Raw genomic sequence first — 13,276 nt, forward strand, 5'->3', positions numbered from 1 at the left:
ACAATGATCTCTGCTTATGTGGATGAAATGGTTTCTAGTTACCCATGTCAGAGAAATAACTCTGCCCCCACCCCCGACCCCAAGCTCAGTCCACTAAGCAGAGCCAGGCTGCAGATGCCTTCTGTGACACGGAAACCAACAGAAATAGGTATAGAAGACTTGACAAAACGACATTTGCCCAGTGGTGTTGAAAAGTCAGAAAAGCTTTATGCTGGTGCAAATTTTGTCATTAAATGTAATGTGACTGTGGCCAAGTCAATTTCTCTCTCTGGGCCTCAAGCTGCTCGACTTCGACATGGGAGAGCTGAGCTGGATGACAGACATGGTTCTTTTACAATGCTCTTTCCAGTAAGATTAACAGACTACTTTTTCATCTAGAAGTCTCTTAAAGTCTCAGACTTTCCATTTTAGATGGGAAGAGCAAAAATTCTAACACAGGTGATTTAAGAACATCAACATTTATTTAACATGATAAAAAAGAAATGAGATATGAACATTTGCATTTAAACAACAGTAAGTAGCCTTTAATACTTACATTACATGTGCTCATTGTATAATATATACACAATGAACATAATTACATTTGTACACAAACTAAGTACTGGATTTGAAAACCTGCTTATTGCTGTACACATCTAGTCCAATGAAGTATAAGCCCAGTACTTCAAAATACCTACATTTTAAATTGCTTTTTAAGAAAAAGTAAGCGATAACATTTGTATCTAAGCTGACAAGGGTGTGGCATAACTGCTGACAATGCAATCTGACTGAGAAATAATTATAGCAGGAAACGGACATACGTCACTTAGCAGTAATAAAATGGCACATTTTAAATATATATATAAAATTTTTACAAATCAAGGGTGAAAAACAAAGCATTGCAGTAGGCAAAATGGGAGGAAGAAGAAAAAAAAAAAAAAAGGAAAACAAGCTTCACTGGAAATAACTAAATTTATGTACTGAAAAGTGAAAAGAAATATAAATCCACCTAGACTTTAGAAACATCAAAATCTGGAAATCAGCAACTAAGTAAGCTCTGGCTGTAGACCACACACTAAAAAGCACCTTTACTTATGTGCTCTGAAATCATAGCAGCAAGCTGGTGTCAGAATAATAACCTTGAGATTACATTACATAACCTTGAGTGTACATATGGGCCATTAAAGCTGTTTTGGAATAAACATTTTCCAGAAGTGATAAAATGATGCTCTGTGGCCAAAAGCATCAGAACTATGAATTTCATAGATTTAAAATATACTGTACAATATCTTCTCACATTGCCAAAGGTCCATGTCCTCAGCTTTGAATGGTTTCAACAGAAGTCAGTATAGCTGAAAAATACAAAGAAGTAAAATTACTTTGACACCTGCAAAGTTAATGAATGACCACTTCCTGAAGTAACTAAGGGCCACATTCTCTAGCAATAGAACTGACAAGCATGGCCATGAAAATCCCCAAACATAATACAATTGAAGGACATCTTCTCTTCATTTCCATAAGCTTAATTCACAAAGCAAAGAAACATAAGGTAATATGTGCATAGCAATTCAGATGAAAAAAAGGACCCAAACTTGTGGCTGAATCCAAAAGATTGACAAAATGAGCAGAGATTTGCACAACTTCACTAAAATATGTAATACTATATTAAGCTGCCTACATAGCGGTGTCTTTTGTAAAACTTTCCTAAGCCTTGCCAAAACTGCTAGTTCAGAAGGATGACACATGCACAATGAGAAGATGGATGGATTATAAAATAAAGCAAGTTTGAATGCCACTGGTTGGTTCTGGTGACTGCACACCACAAAGCTAGAAAATATCCGGCAATCACTGTACCTTACTCTAGTACGTAATACTACTGGCTCTTGGAATGAAAGTAAAACAAAACAAAATCGAATAATAACAACTTAAGGAACCTGGAAATGTACTCCAGTTTTAACTGTGAACATTCTTGTTATCAGAATGGTCGAAGTACAATGAATTGTAACCTGTTTATTGAACCAAGAGATAATGGGAGTGGCTCTCAAAGTACATTTCACCCCTAAGACAGACAGAGGCCATCAATCAATTCTTTGCACGGGAGGGATAAAATGAGCATCATGTTTATTATCGCCGTGTTTGGTGTTATTCTGTCACTAGTGGCAACTGCCACTTCTGAATGTGTTAAGTTAAAAGTTTAAATATATGAGTGACAGAGGCAAGACACAGGTTAAGACTACAACAAATACAACAAATCCTAAAGAGATACCAAGTGACAACAAACAAAGCCTCTTTTAGGCTCCAGATAGACATGATGTCAAATAAAAGTTACAGATATGACAAGACAGTGAAACATAAATCCTCTGGCTGAAAACAAGGGACACAGATTATAGCTGCTACAAAAAGGTGTGAATGGACGTAGGTGCTAGAAAATGAGCACCACCGGATGAAAAACTTAGTCAAGTTGGTATTTGTACTCATTTATTTTGAGTAAAAATCAAAAAACATGTCTGTAGTCATGCTCATAATGTCTGTAGGTGTTTTCTCAGCTTATAACTGTTCAACAGAAATTGGTGATAATCCGAAGGCACCAAACATGAGAAGATCTGGTAGATACTGAGAAAAAAAGTGCAGAAAAAGGCATAAAATGTTCACTCCATACCTCACAGCTTTTCTGAAAAATAAAAAAAGTATGTAAGTACAAAACTGAGGTAAAATTTAGCCACTGTTGATAAAGTTTAAAAGTAAGACACCTTAGGAAATTATTCGTGGTTCTAAAAGTGTGGTCTAAGGAACACTGGTTGAGAAAGGTCCCGTCTGTCTCCCTGTCCCCCACCTGTGGCTTTTTTAAAAGCTACCTCCCTGACTTAAAAAAAAAATAATTATTTAGAAATAATTTCTGATGGATCTTAAAGATTTTACATTCCATATCTAGTCGGCTGTACCATAAACTTTTCTTTATCCTTAAAAATAATTAGCAAACTCCCAGTGTGGTAGATAGGTCACGCTGAATGTAAAAAAACATTTCTGTATCAAAAGGTAACGACTTGAACAGAATTCTCAGACCCGACTGTGGAAAGAAACGTTAGGTGGGAGCATGGCTGCAAAACACTGCAAAACCTTCCCTCCAAGTTTAGCTATTTTTATGCACGGTGAAAGAAGAGACAGAGAAAATGTTGTCATGTTGCAAATCATTGAAGGGCTGATGTTGGAAATTTTGAGTTACTGCCTGTGGTTCAAACACTTGGTCTGCCAACTATCCCTAACACACAGGCCGGAATTCATCACAGTTTTTATTCACCAAATCAACAAAAGTCAGGCTGAAAGCTCTAACAGTAAAGCACAAAAATGAAAGGAAACGACGTACTTGTTCTGAGACTACACACACATGAAGTGTGAGCCTTCTGTGAGCTGCGGCTGAGTGGACGGAACGGGTGATGCCGAGGACTCGGGAGACGGGGACAGGCTTTGCACTAAAACACACCGAGAAAATGTGACGAGATCAAAATCCTGGAGACACCTTCGGAGAAGGAAATCCTGACGCTGCGATTCCCAACACAGAACGTGTGTCGGGAAGGAATTCTTAGTTGCATTTCGGCTCTGTTTTTTGCTATTCTGGCAACTGATTATTCAGTATGAAATGTCTCTTGAAGACTGGTTAAAAATTCTTCTTCCATGTACATCTTAAACTTATATAATGTTATATGTCAATCATATCTCAATGAAACTGGAAAAAAATTTTAAAAAAAATTTTTTTTTTTTTTTTTTGGGCTTCAAGGTTAATTTTCAGGTGTCTATCAGTGACTCACCCCTGTTGGGTCTCATTTTTAGAAGCTTTTCTAGTTGCATGAAGCTAAATACTGTGGATGATATAAATGTTGTGGTTTTAATACACCCACCCAACCTTTAACACAGACTTGGCATAATAATAACCGAATGTGATCAATGACAATTTTTAAAGAAAGTGAGAATTCCTGTACACATTGCCTCGTGAGTGATAAGAGGCAAAGGAAAAAGTACTTCATACTGGTTACAAAGGAACATGGCTGATGATATAAATTTCCATGTTATATGTATATAAGATACAGAAAATGCTCTTAAGAACAGTCCTGCATAATTAAATTTCATTGTACTTACCCTTCTGCAAAATGACTGGAGGCGGGGTTGGGGGGGAGGAGAAAGAATTACTAGGGATAGCTTTTTGTTTATGGACAATGAGAAGCGAAACTGATACATTACACTAGTGGGATGATTCCCCTACCCCCCTCCCTTGGCAAAAGTCATAAAGAAATAAAAAAAAAAAGAAAAAAGATGTGTGAAGAATCCAGAAAGTATAAAAGAACAGCACAGAAAATTTTATTTTTTTTAAACATGCTATGGATCATGGTCTTCCACTATCAAAGAAAAACCCAGATGTGGATTATAGTAGGAGCTAAGTAAGTAAATCCATTCTACTAGTGTAGATATTCAATCTTCCACAGTTCCCAAAGGGGTAGGCTTATGAATACTCTGAGAATCCAGCGTCAGAGAAAAGTACTAAAATATCTTCTTCTTAGAAAAAAGTTTAAGGTATGTGTAAAGGTTCAGATTAAAAAAACAAATAAAACACAACAAAGGGAAGGAACTGACGTCCAAGACAGGAAAGAGGGCGGATCCAGCTGCTCAGGCAGGGCTGGCCCTGTGCTCTGGTCCAAGTGCAGCCCTCCTGACCGTGCAAGTGTGGGAAGGCGAAGGCTGCTTGGTCTGCAGTTGATGTCCCTGCATGGCTCCTTTGCTAGAGTCTCCACACGGCAAATAAATTCAGAGGTTCAGAGGAAGCACCAGTGAGAAAATTAGGAAACATGTAATATCTACCTGCCATTGTCTGACTTCCTCTAGAAGCCTCAGGAGTTAGTTCATAAGAAATAACAGTTTCTTCCTGCTCATGAATAGTGTCCTTCGTATTTTCTTCAGGGTGGCCTTCTGGTTTATGATTTGGGATCTGTGACTCATCTTGAGGGCTAATGAAAACAGATGGAAGTTTTAAAGTTCGTTATTTTAGAATGCAATTAATTTTTTTTCTTCCAACTTAGTGTTATGAAAAATCTTAACTATACAGAAAAGATGTCACCATCTGTACTTAACAATTGCTAACATTTTGTTGGCGTTTTTGTCCACATTTTGCCAATCTTGTTTCATTCTAAACCCTCAGCCACCTACTCCCCAAATTATTATTATTATTATTAATTAATTAATTAATTAATTTTTGGTTGCACTGGTTCTTCATTGCTGCACACAGATTTTTCTCTAGTTGCTGCGAGCGGGGGCTACTCTTTGGTGCAGTGTGCGGGCTTCTAATGGCGGTGGCTTCTCTTGTTGCAGAGCACGGGCTCTAGGTGCGCGGGTTCAGTAGTTGTGGCACACGGGCTCTAGAGTGCAGTCTCAGTAGTTGTGGCGCACAGGCTTAGTTGCTCCGCGGCATGTGGGATCTTCCCGGACCAGGGCTCGAACCCGTGTCCCCTGCATTGGCAGGCGGATTCTTAACCACTGCGCCACCAGGGAAGTCCTCCCCAAATTATTTTAAAGCAGATTCCAGACACATCATTCAGTCTGTAAATACCATCAAATACCCAGTCAATGCTCAAATGATCCTGATTGCCTCATAATATCATCTTAGAGTTATCTGTTTGAATCAGGATCCAAACAACAAAGTCCATACACTGTATTTGCCTGACAAGTCCCTTAAGGTCTACTTTAAAATATACCACCCCACACACCCGTTTTATTCTGTCATTAATTTAGGAAAGAACCTGGTTTATCTGTCCAATAATTTACTACATTCTGGATTTTCATGACTGTATCCCTCGTATTTTTTATAAACTGATATGATTCTTAGGCTTGATCAGACTTAGGTTTGGGGGGAAAGGAGGCAAGTAATACTCTATTAGGTGGGTGTCTTGCACTACTGCATTAATAGGCTGTCTCCTTTCCTGATGTTAAAAATGATCAGGGGACTTCCCTGGCAGTCCAGTGGTTAAGACTTCACCTTCCAATGCAACGGGTGTGGGTGTTTAATCCCTGGTCGGGGAGCTGAGAACCCACATGCCTCGTGGCCAAAAAACCAAAACATAAAACAGAATATTGTAGTAAATTCAATAAAGACTTTAAAAATGGTTCACATAAAAAAAATCTTTACAAAAACAAAACAAAACAAAACAAACAAAAAAAGATCAGTGACTTTGGGGGTTATCAGTTTGACCCTTTCATTTTAAAGCTCCGGGTCATATTTTTTTAGCTAACAGCTTTAGCAGCACTGAGGAATATTGTTCATCCATTATTTTAACAGGGTTTTAGCAAAGCAGTGATATTCTAAGTCTCTCATTCTTCTTTTTTTTTAAATTAATTAATTAATTAATTAAATTTTGGCTGTGTTAGGTCTTAATTGCAGTGTGCGGGCTCTCTAGTTGTGGCACACAGGGGCTCCAGAGCATACAGGCTCAGCAGTTGTGGTGCGTGGGCTTTCTAGTTGTGGTGTGCGGGCTCCAGAGCATGTGGGCTCTGTAGCTGCAGCACGTGGGCTTAGTTGCCCCACGGCATGTGGGATCTTAGTTCCTCCACCAGGGATCGAACCCATGTCCCCTGCATTGGAAGGCAGATTCTTACCCACTGGACCACCAGGGAAATCCCAAAGTCTCTCATTCTTTTTTAATAAATTAAAAAAATATATTTATTTATTTATTTATCTTTGGCTGCATTGGGTCTTCGTTGCCATGCACAGGCTTTCTCTAGTTGCGGCGAGCGGGGGCTACTCTTCGTTGTGGTGCGCAGGCTTCTCTTGTTGTGGAGCACGGGCTCTAGGTGCGCCGGCTTCAGTAGCTGTGGCACGCGGGCTCAGCAGTAGCGGCTCGCAGGCTCTAGAGTGCAGGCTCAGTAGTTGTGGCGCACAGGTTTAGTTGCTCCGCGGCATGTGGGATCTTCCCGGACCAGGGCTCGAACCCGTGTCCCCTGCACTGGCAGGCAGATTCTTAACCACTGAACCACCAGGGAAGCCCTCTCATTCTTCATTGAGTGAAATTCTTCTAATAAAGAAGAAGAGTCTCCTCATAAACTCTCTGGTTGCAGTTTGTTTGGGAAAGGTAAGATAAATATTTACTTCTTTCTCTTTATGTACTAGGTTTTGGAACAATAAGTCGATTCCCTAGCATCCTCTGAAGGGGCCAACAAATTATTTTTTTGTTGTTGTTGTATCATTATGAACTCATAGATCTGTAATAGACTGGATGTGTTTTTTTTTTTTTTTTTTTTAAAGGATTTTCTTATTTATTTATTTATTTATTTATTTATTTTTGGCTGTGTTGGGTCTTCGGTTCGTGCGAGGGCTTTCTCCAGTTGCGGCAAGCGGGGGCCACTCTTCATCGCGGTGCGGGGACCGCTCTTCATCGCGGTGCGCGGGCCTTTCTCTATCGCGGCCCCTCCCGTCACGGGGCACAGGCTCCAGACGCGCAGGCTCAGCAATTGTGGCTCACGGGCCCAGCTGCTCCGTGGCATGTGGGATCTTCCCAGACCAGGGCTCGAACCCGTGTCCCCTGCATTAGCAGGCAGATTCTCAACCACTGCGCCACCAGGGAAGCCCATAGACTGGATGTGTTTTAATCTATGTCTATTAACAAAAGTTCAGCAGATTATTTTTCTTATCAGCTATCACCAAATATTTTTCAAATTCCCTCTTGCTATTCATTGAAGAGATAAAGGCATTCCTAATAACATGAAATACAGCATTTCTCTCTTCCAGCACTAGGAATTTTTTTATGGATGGTGAGACTGAGGATATGCATTTAAAAACGCTAGTTAGCTTTTCTCCGGTCAGCGGCCTGAGGTGACCTCTCAAAATGGTTCGCTATTCACTTGACCCAGAAAACCCCACAAAATCATGCAAGTCGAGAGGTTCAAATCTTCGTGTTCACTTTCAGAACACTCGTGAAACAGCCCAGGCCATTAAGGGTATGCATATCCGAAAAGCCACCAAGTATGTGAAGGATGTCACTTTAAAGAAGCAGTGTGTGCCGTTCCGTCGTTACAATGGTGGAGTTGGTAGGTGTGCCCAGGCCAAACAGTGGGGCTGGACGCAGGGTCGGTGGCCCAAAAAGAGTGCTGAATTTTTACTGCACATGCTCAAAAATGCAGAGAGTAATGCTGAACTTAAGGGCTTAGATGTAGATTCTCTGGTCATTGAGCATATCCAGGTGAACAAAGCCCCCAAGATGCGGCGCAGGACATACAGAGCTCATGGTTCGATCAACCCATACATGAGCTCTCCCTGCCACATTGAGATGATCCTTACTGAAAAAGAACAGATTGTTCCTAAACCAGAAGAGGAGGTTGCCCAGAAGAAAAAGATATCCCAGAAGAAATTGAAGAAACAAAAACTTATGGCCCGGGAATAAATGCTGCAAAAAATAAATGCAAATAAAAGTAAAAAAAAACAAAAACAAAAAACGCTAGTTAAGAAATATAGTTAAAAAAAATGGCAAATCACTATAATTTTTGGAACGCTTATCAGACATCTTAGACATCATCTGATCAATGCCTGTCATTATACAGGCAACGCTGAGGTGCTTACTTTGCTGTAGCTCGTGTGCCTATGGCATTTTTTTAAAAAAGGTATTTATTGATCACTTGCTAGGTGTTTAGCACAGTGCTAAGTGCTATACACGTATTTTCTTATTTAATCCCTATAGCACACTTGTGACATGGATACTATTATTATCCTCATTTTTACAAGTGAGGAACCTGCATTTAGGACAGTTATGTAACTTGCTCAAGATCCTACAGCTGGTAAGAGATATTCTGCGACTGGAATCCAAGACCTCTGACTCTGAAGTTCACCATTTTTAAGCAGGTATACAATTTTGTGAATGACTCCTTTATTTGTTTTTCCTAATTATTACCTGCATGGGACATCCTTGGGCATCTTTTCTTTGTTTTCTTCTTTATCCACCACTTCCTCAGAATTTACTCCATTTGGCTCAGGTGTGAAAAGTGTTTCGGAAAAAACATTTTCAGTTTTTTTAAACTATAGAAGAAGAAAAATTTTCTTTTTCAAATCATTTTTACCACATTTAATATATTACTGAATTATCTAAAATGATTCCTAAATAAAGTTTATTAAGAAACCCATACCCTATCAAATATTTACTGACATACAAATTTATATTCAAGTACATTAAAAATATTAATGTCCTAAAAAAATATTAATGTCCTATAAAAAATAAATAAAATAAAATTCAAAAATTAAAAAAAAAAATTAATGTCCTTTGCTACTAGGATAAAAGGTACATTGCCATTAGCTAGCTGCTTTGGGATATAACATTCTTTAATTGGGTTAATGATAATTTATTCCAGCCTTGATTGATCATGTTTTAAGTTTTCAATTAACCCAGTTTTTGTTGTGGCTGAATACATCAATCAAATTATACGAAGCCTATCATCTCACTAAGATCTATATAGCCCCTGTGACAGAATGACACGTAACTATTTTCAACCTTCTCACTTGACCTTATCTTCAAAAATCCACCCCTTTGTAACATCTGTCCTAAAATAATCTCTCTACCTCTTCGCTGAAATCTGTATTTTGAGGTTCAGCTTCTTTTAGTCGAACAGTTTCTGCGGCAGGAGTTTCATGGTTTGGCTTCACGTCATTTTCTCTAATGACGGCGTCCGGTTCCTTAAGGTTATCATCTCTCCTTCGAGTCTGTTCAACAGATAAACAGCATTTTTAGATTCATACTATACGGTCATGCATAGTTTTTAGACAGTACCTATTGATTTTTTTTTTTTTAAAGTTGGCTCTTCACTTGCAAGGTTTCCTTATGAAAAACAACAGAGGAATCTTATATATATTAATCATCTATTTTGTAATGTGTAGAATGTGCAGTTATTCTACTGTTAATTGGTTGAATCACCATTAGCAATGCCTGCTCTCCATTAGACAAGACAGAAAGGGGATTTCTATGACGACAGGGAATCACTTTCAGCTGGTCCATGTCTACTAACAGGGAGAGACCAGACTGAAGCCACTGGAAAGGTTCCTTAGTCTGCTCTGATTTATGAATCAGGGTAACAAACAAATAAGTAATAAGAAATGGAATGGTGTCTCTTTATAAGACTGAAGTTAAAATGTAATGAATAGTAGAACTTTTCTTTAGAAACCCTCTCTAGCTACAATTTAGGTCATGCGAAATTAGTATACAGAGTAATACACATTTCATTGGGAGGGGAACTGGGGACTATCCTGCTAACCTGCATGGCATTTTACATTTGTTGAAAGCACTTTTATCTTCTTACTATCTCCATGAAGTAGATAGGACAGGTTGTATCTTTATTTCATCTACAGTAGAGGACATTAAGTCCACAACGGATAGGAGGGTATCCAACAAGTAATTTAGCTCTGGTTTTCTGAACCCAGGGCTATTTCCATTTTACTAAGCTGTCCTGGCACATTATAAGAGTTGAATAATATAACTATCCATGTTGCTGACATTTAAAAGCCCATCAACCATGTAACTCTATGATTCTAAGATTCAAGTGATATTAGATTTACCCACAAGAATGAGTAAAAGCAATTGATATACCTGGGTAACCCGGAATGGATTATCCCTTAAATTTGAAGGACTTGGTAAGGGTGACTGGTCTAAAGCACCAATAATGTTTAATCCTTTTTTCTTTTCCCTTAAGCATGCTTGTTGATGCCTCCTGATTCTTTCCATTTGCTCTTCCACAGTCATCCTAGGTCGAGTGCTTTCAGCCAAACAGAGCTGTTCCACTGCACTTCTTGGTCTTTCCTTTAAATTGAAAGTAAACAAACAGATGAATACCTGAATAGAGGATAACTTCTGAAAAGTATGTTAGAATAAAAAATGTCCTACAATGCATTTATTTTGTTTGCAAAATCTAAAGTGGAGGTTTTGGATGTCATTTAGATAACACCAGAAAGACAGATTACTTTATGCATGCACTGATGCAGGATCAGCGATGGAAAGAGAGAGAGAGAGGAGGTAGGAGGGAGGGGAGAGAAGAGGAACTTAAGGAGGGGATTTGCTTGTTTTTTAAAAAAAAAATACAAAAACGTACGGCAGCTCTGGAGTGACCCTACCCCACAGCCCTGAGACAGGAAATTGTATAAAACTCAAACTAGGAGAAAACAGGGGTCATAGCTTCTAAAAATCAGCAATTTCTTTTATTATACTAAAAATGTAATGTTTCAAGTCACACATTTTTTACTGTGAAAAGACTGGTAGAGAAAACATCCTTAGTTTATGAAAAACTATGGAAGAATCTATTTTCTATAAATCAGAAGGTTATATTATATATATATATATATATATATATATATATATATATATATATATACACATTTACATGGCTCATTTTTATGGTTTACTGAAGGGTTTAAAAATATTAGTCACATTAAACAACCAGTTCTTACTTCTCACTTTCTTACTAAAGATATAAAACAATATGGGTATGAGATCCAAAATAAGTATATCAATAACTGTCAAAAGGAAATTTTAGCTTATTTTATATAATAGAAATTTTAGACATTAAACATATTCTAAGATCTATAGAATAGAATGCATAGGTTTGTGTCCTCTGGACTTAACTGCTGGGAACTGACTGAGACATTGGTGGAGTTGCTGGTGTTTTGGAAAGAAGCCAGGGCAGAGGTAAGTATTTCCGTGACTAAGCAGTATGTCAGGATAATGGCCAAGATCCTCTTCTCTCCACTGCAATCTAAAATGTGTCTGCAGGGCAGTAGCTACAGATCTAGAACTGTTTTCTATTGTATAGAATATCTTGAAGAGCTCAAGTAGAAACTGAAAGGAAAATGAAAAATGAAAAGCCTTAGAGTGCAGAAATGATGCTTCTCATTTGTGAAACAAAGCATTTGCTTTTGTGAAAAAAATTTTTTAAATAAAGGTAAATTCTAGATACTGATTGGGAAGTTGGCTACTTTAGCACTCTTTCATTTTTAGTAACAACAAACATGTATTCTTCCTGGTTTTCCTGTGTTTGTGCAAAAGTGTTGTCTCACTGAAACTTCCTTTTCCAAGTTATCGTATTGTACAAATCTATTTATTCTTTTAAAATGCCAGATATTATTAATTTTTAGATCTTTTTGCCAGTATAACTGGAGAAGAGTATCTCACTGGGGTTTTAGTTAGCACTTTAAAAATGATTATCAGGGTTGAGCAATTTTCATATTTTTGTGAATTACTGTTACATAGTTTCCATTTTAAAAAGCCCTAAAAATAACTGATTTGTATTAATTCCTCAAATATTATGAAACTTGTCTGTTATATTGTAAGTATTTTCTTCTGGTATCTGTATTGCTTATAAAGGACTTTCCGGTACAGTATTAGGTAACTAGTCTTCTATACTTCCCCCCAGTATTTGGTTATGTAGAAGTCTTTCTTCTAGTATTTAAGATAGTTATTTTTAAAAAAAGATAGTTACAGAATATAAATCCACTAATATCTTTCTGTTTGATCTCAACATGCATTTTTAAAGTTTTTTTTCTGTTGCCTTATTTCACATTATAATTTCCAAAGAAAACACCCTTTTAATCTAAAAAATGCCTAACTCTATGAACAACAGTATTACAGGACCATTATATTTCTTATATACATAAATTTGTCAGAATTTCTGGCATATACTTTGTACCATACTTTAATATCTTTCAAGAATAATCATAAATCTTATTATTTGTTGTACCTTTCAGTCTTTTCTTATAGTTTTAAGTTATCTCATACCAAATAAATAGAATTTATAAAGATGAAAAGTAAAATTTCTTTTGCAGCCCAAATTTCTAGAGAGTACTTGGGGAAAGGGAGTTAAGTCCTTTGAGAATCTTCCCAAGAAGACCAAGATTAGACTGGTTAAAAGCCAGTCTGAATTAAATGGATCTCAGATGAAAGCGTGAAGTACAGGATTTGCTTCTCATTCTCAATTCACATTGCTCATTGTAACCAGAGGATTGGCAAACTCCAAGTCTACTGCAGAGGAAAGGCCCTGCAAACTCAGGCTGGCTTGGAAGTCCACTAGCTTGGGTGACCACAGCACATGTCTATCACTCTCCTAAGGAAATTTTTAGAGGTGTCAAGAGGGGTAACACAGGGCAGCTATCTGAGAACAGATTCCACAAATTGTGCCCCAAAGACCTCATGTGGAGTCTGAGCAAAGAAGACCTAGATTAGGCCTGTCCTCTGAGGTGCTAATTCCCTGAATGTAATTAAAAAAATTAAGATTACTAAATTTTTCTTAA

General features: G+C 37.8%; 2 protein-coding genes across 9 annotated transcripts in view; one reads left to right on the forward strand and one right to left on the reverse strand.

The window, feature by feature from the left end:
• Window positions 1–453: 453 nt before the first annotated feature.
• PLEKHA5 (pleckstrin homology domain containing A5) overlaps window positions 454–13,276 on the reverse strand; it is a 237,308-nt gene continuing 224,485 nt past the window's right edge. For 4 of the 8 annotated variants that reach the window (XM_057556475.1, XM_057556471.1, XM_057556469.1 and 1 more), the window contains 6 exons: window positions 10,587–10,796; window positions 9,566–9,706; window positions 8,904–9,028; window positions 4,831–4,976; window positions 3,344–3,449; window positions 455–1,331 (listed from right to left, as the gene is read on the reverse strand). In XM_057556475.1, coding sequence (XP_057412458.1) covers window positions 3,355–3,449; window positions 4,831–4,976; window positions 8,904–9,028; window positions 9,566–9,706; window positions 10,587–10,796 — 717 coding nt within the window. In that variant the 3' untranslated portion in view covers window positions 455–1,331; window positions 3,344–3,354. Of the gene's footprint in view, window positions 1,332–3,343; window positions 3,450–4,830; window positions 4,977–8,903; window positions 9,029–9,565; window positions 9,707–10,586; window positions 10,797–13,276 lie in introns of all 8 variants that reach the window. The other 4 variants (XM_057556474.1, XM_057556470.1, XM_057556479.1 and 1 more) reach the window with 3 other exon arrangements.
• LOC103003941 (60S ribosomal protein L17-like) lies at window positions 7,820–8,449 on the forward strand. The gene has a single exon (XM_057556480.1). The coding sequence runs from the start codon at window positions 7,845–7,847 to the stop codon at window positions 8,397–8,399; it is 555 nt and encodes a 184-aa protein (XP_057412463.1). The 5' UTR covers window positions 7,820–7,844; the 3' UTR covers window positions 8,400–8,449.

The sequence above is a fragment of the Balaenoptera acutorostrata genome, chromosome 11 (genome assembly GCF_949987535.1).
Source record: "Balaenoptera acutorostrata chromosome 11, mBalAcu1.1, whole genome shotgun sequence".
NCBI lineage: Eukaryota > Metazoa > Chordata > Mammalia > Artiodactyla > Balaenopteridae > Balaenoptera > Balaenoptera acutorostrata.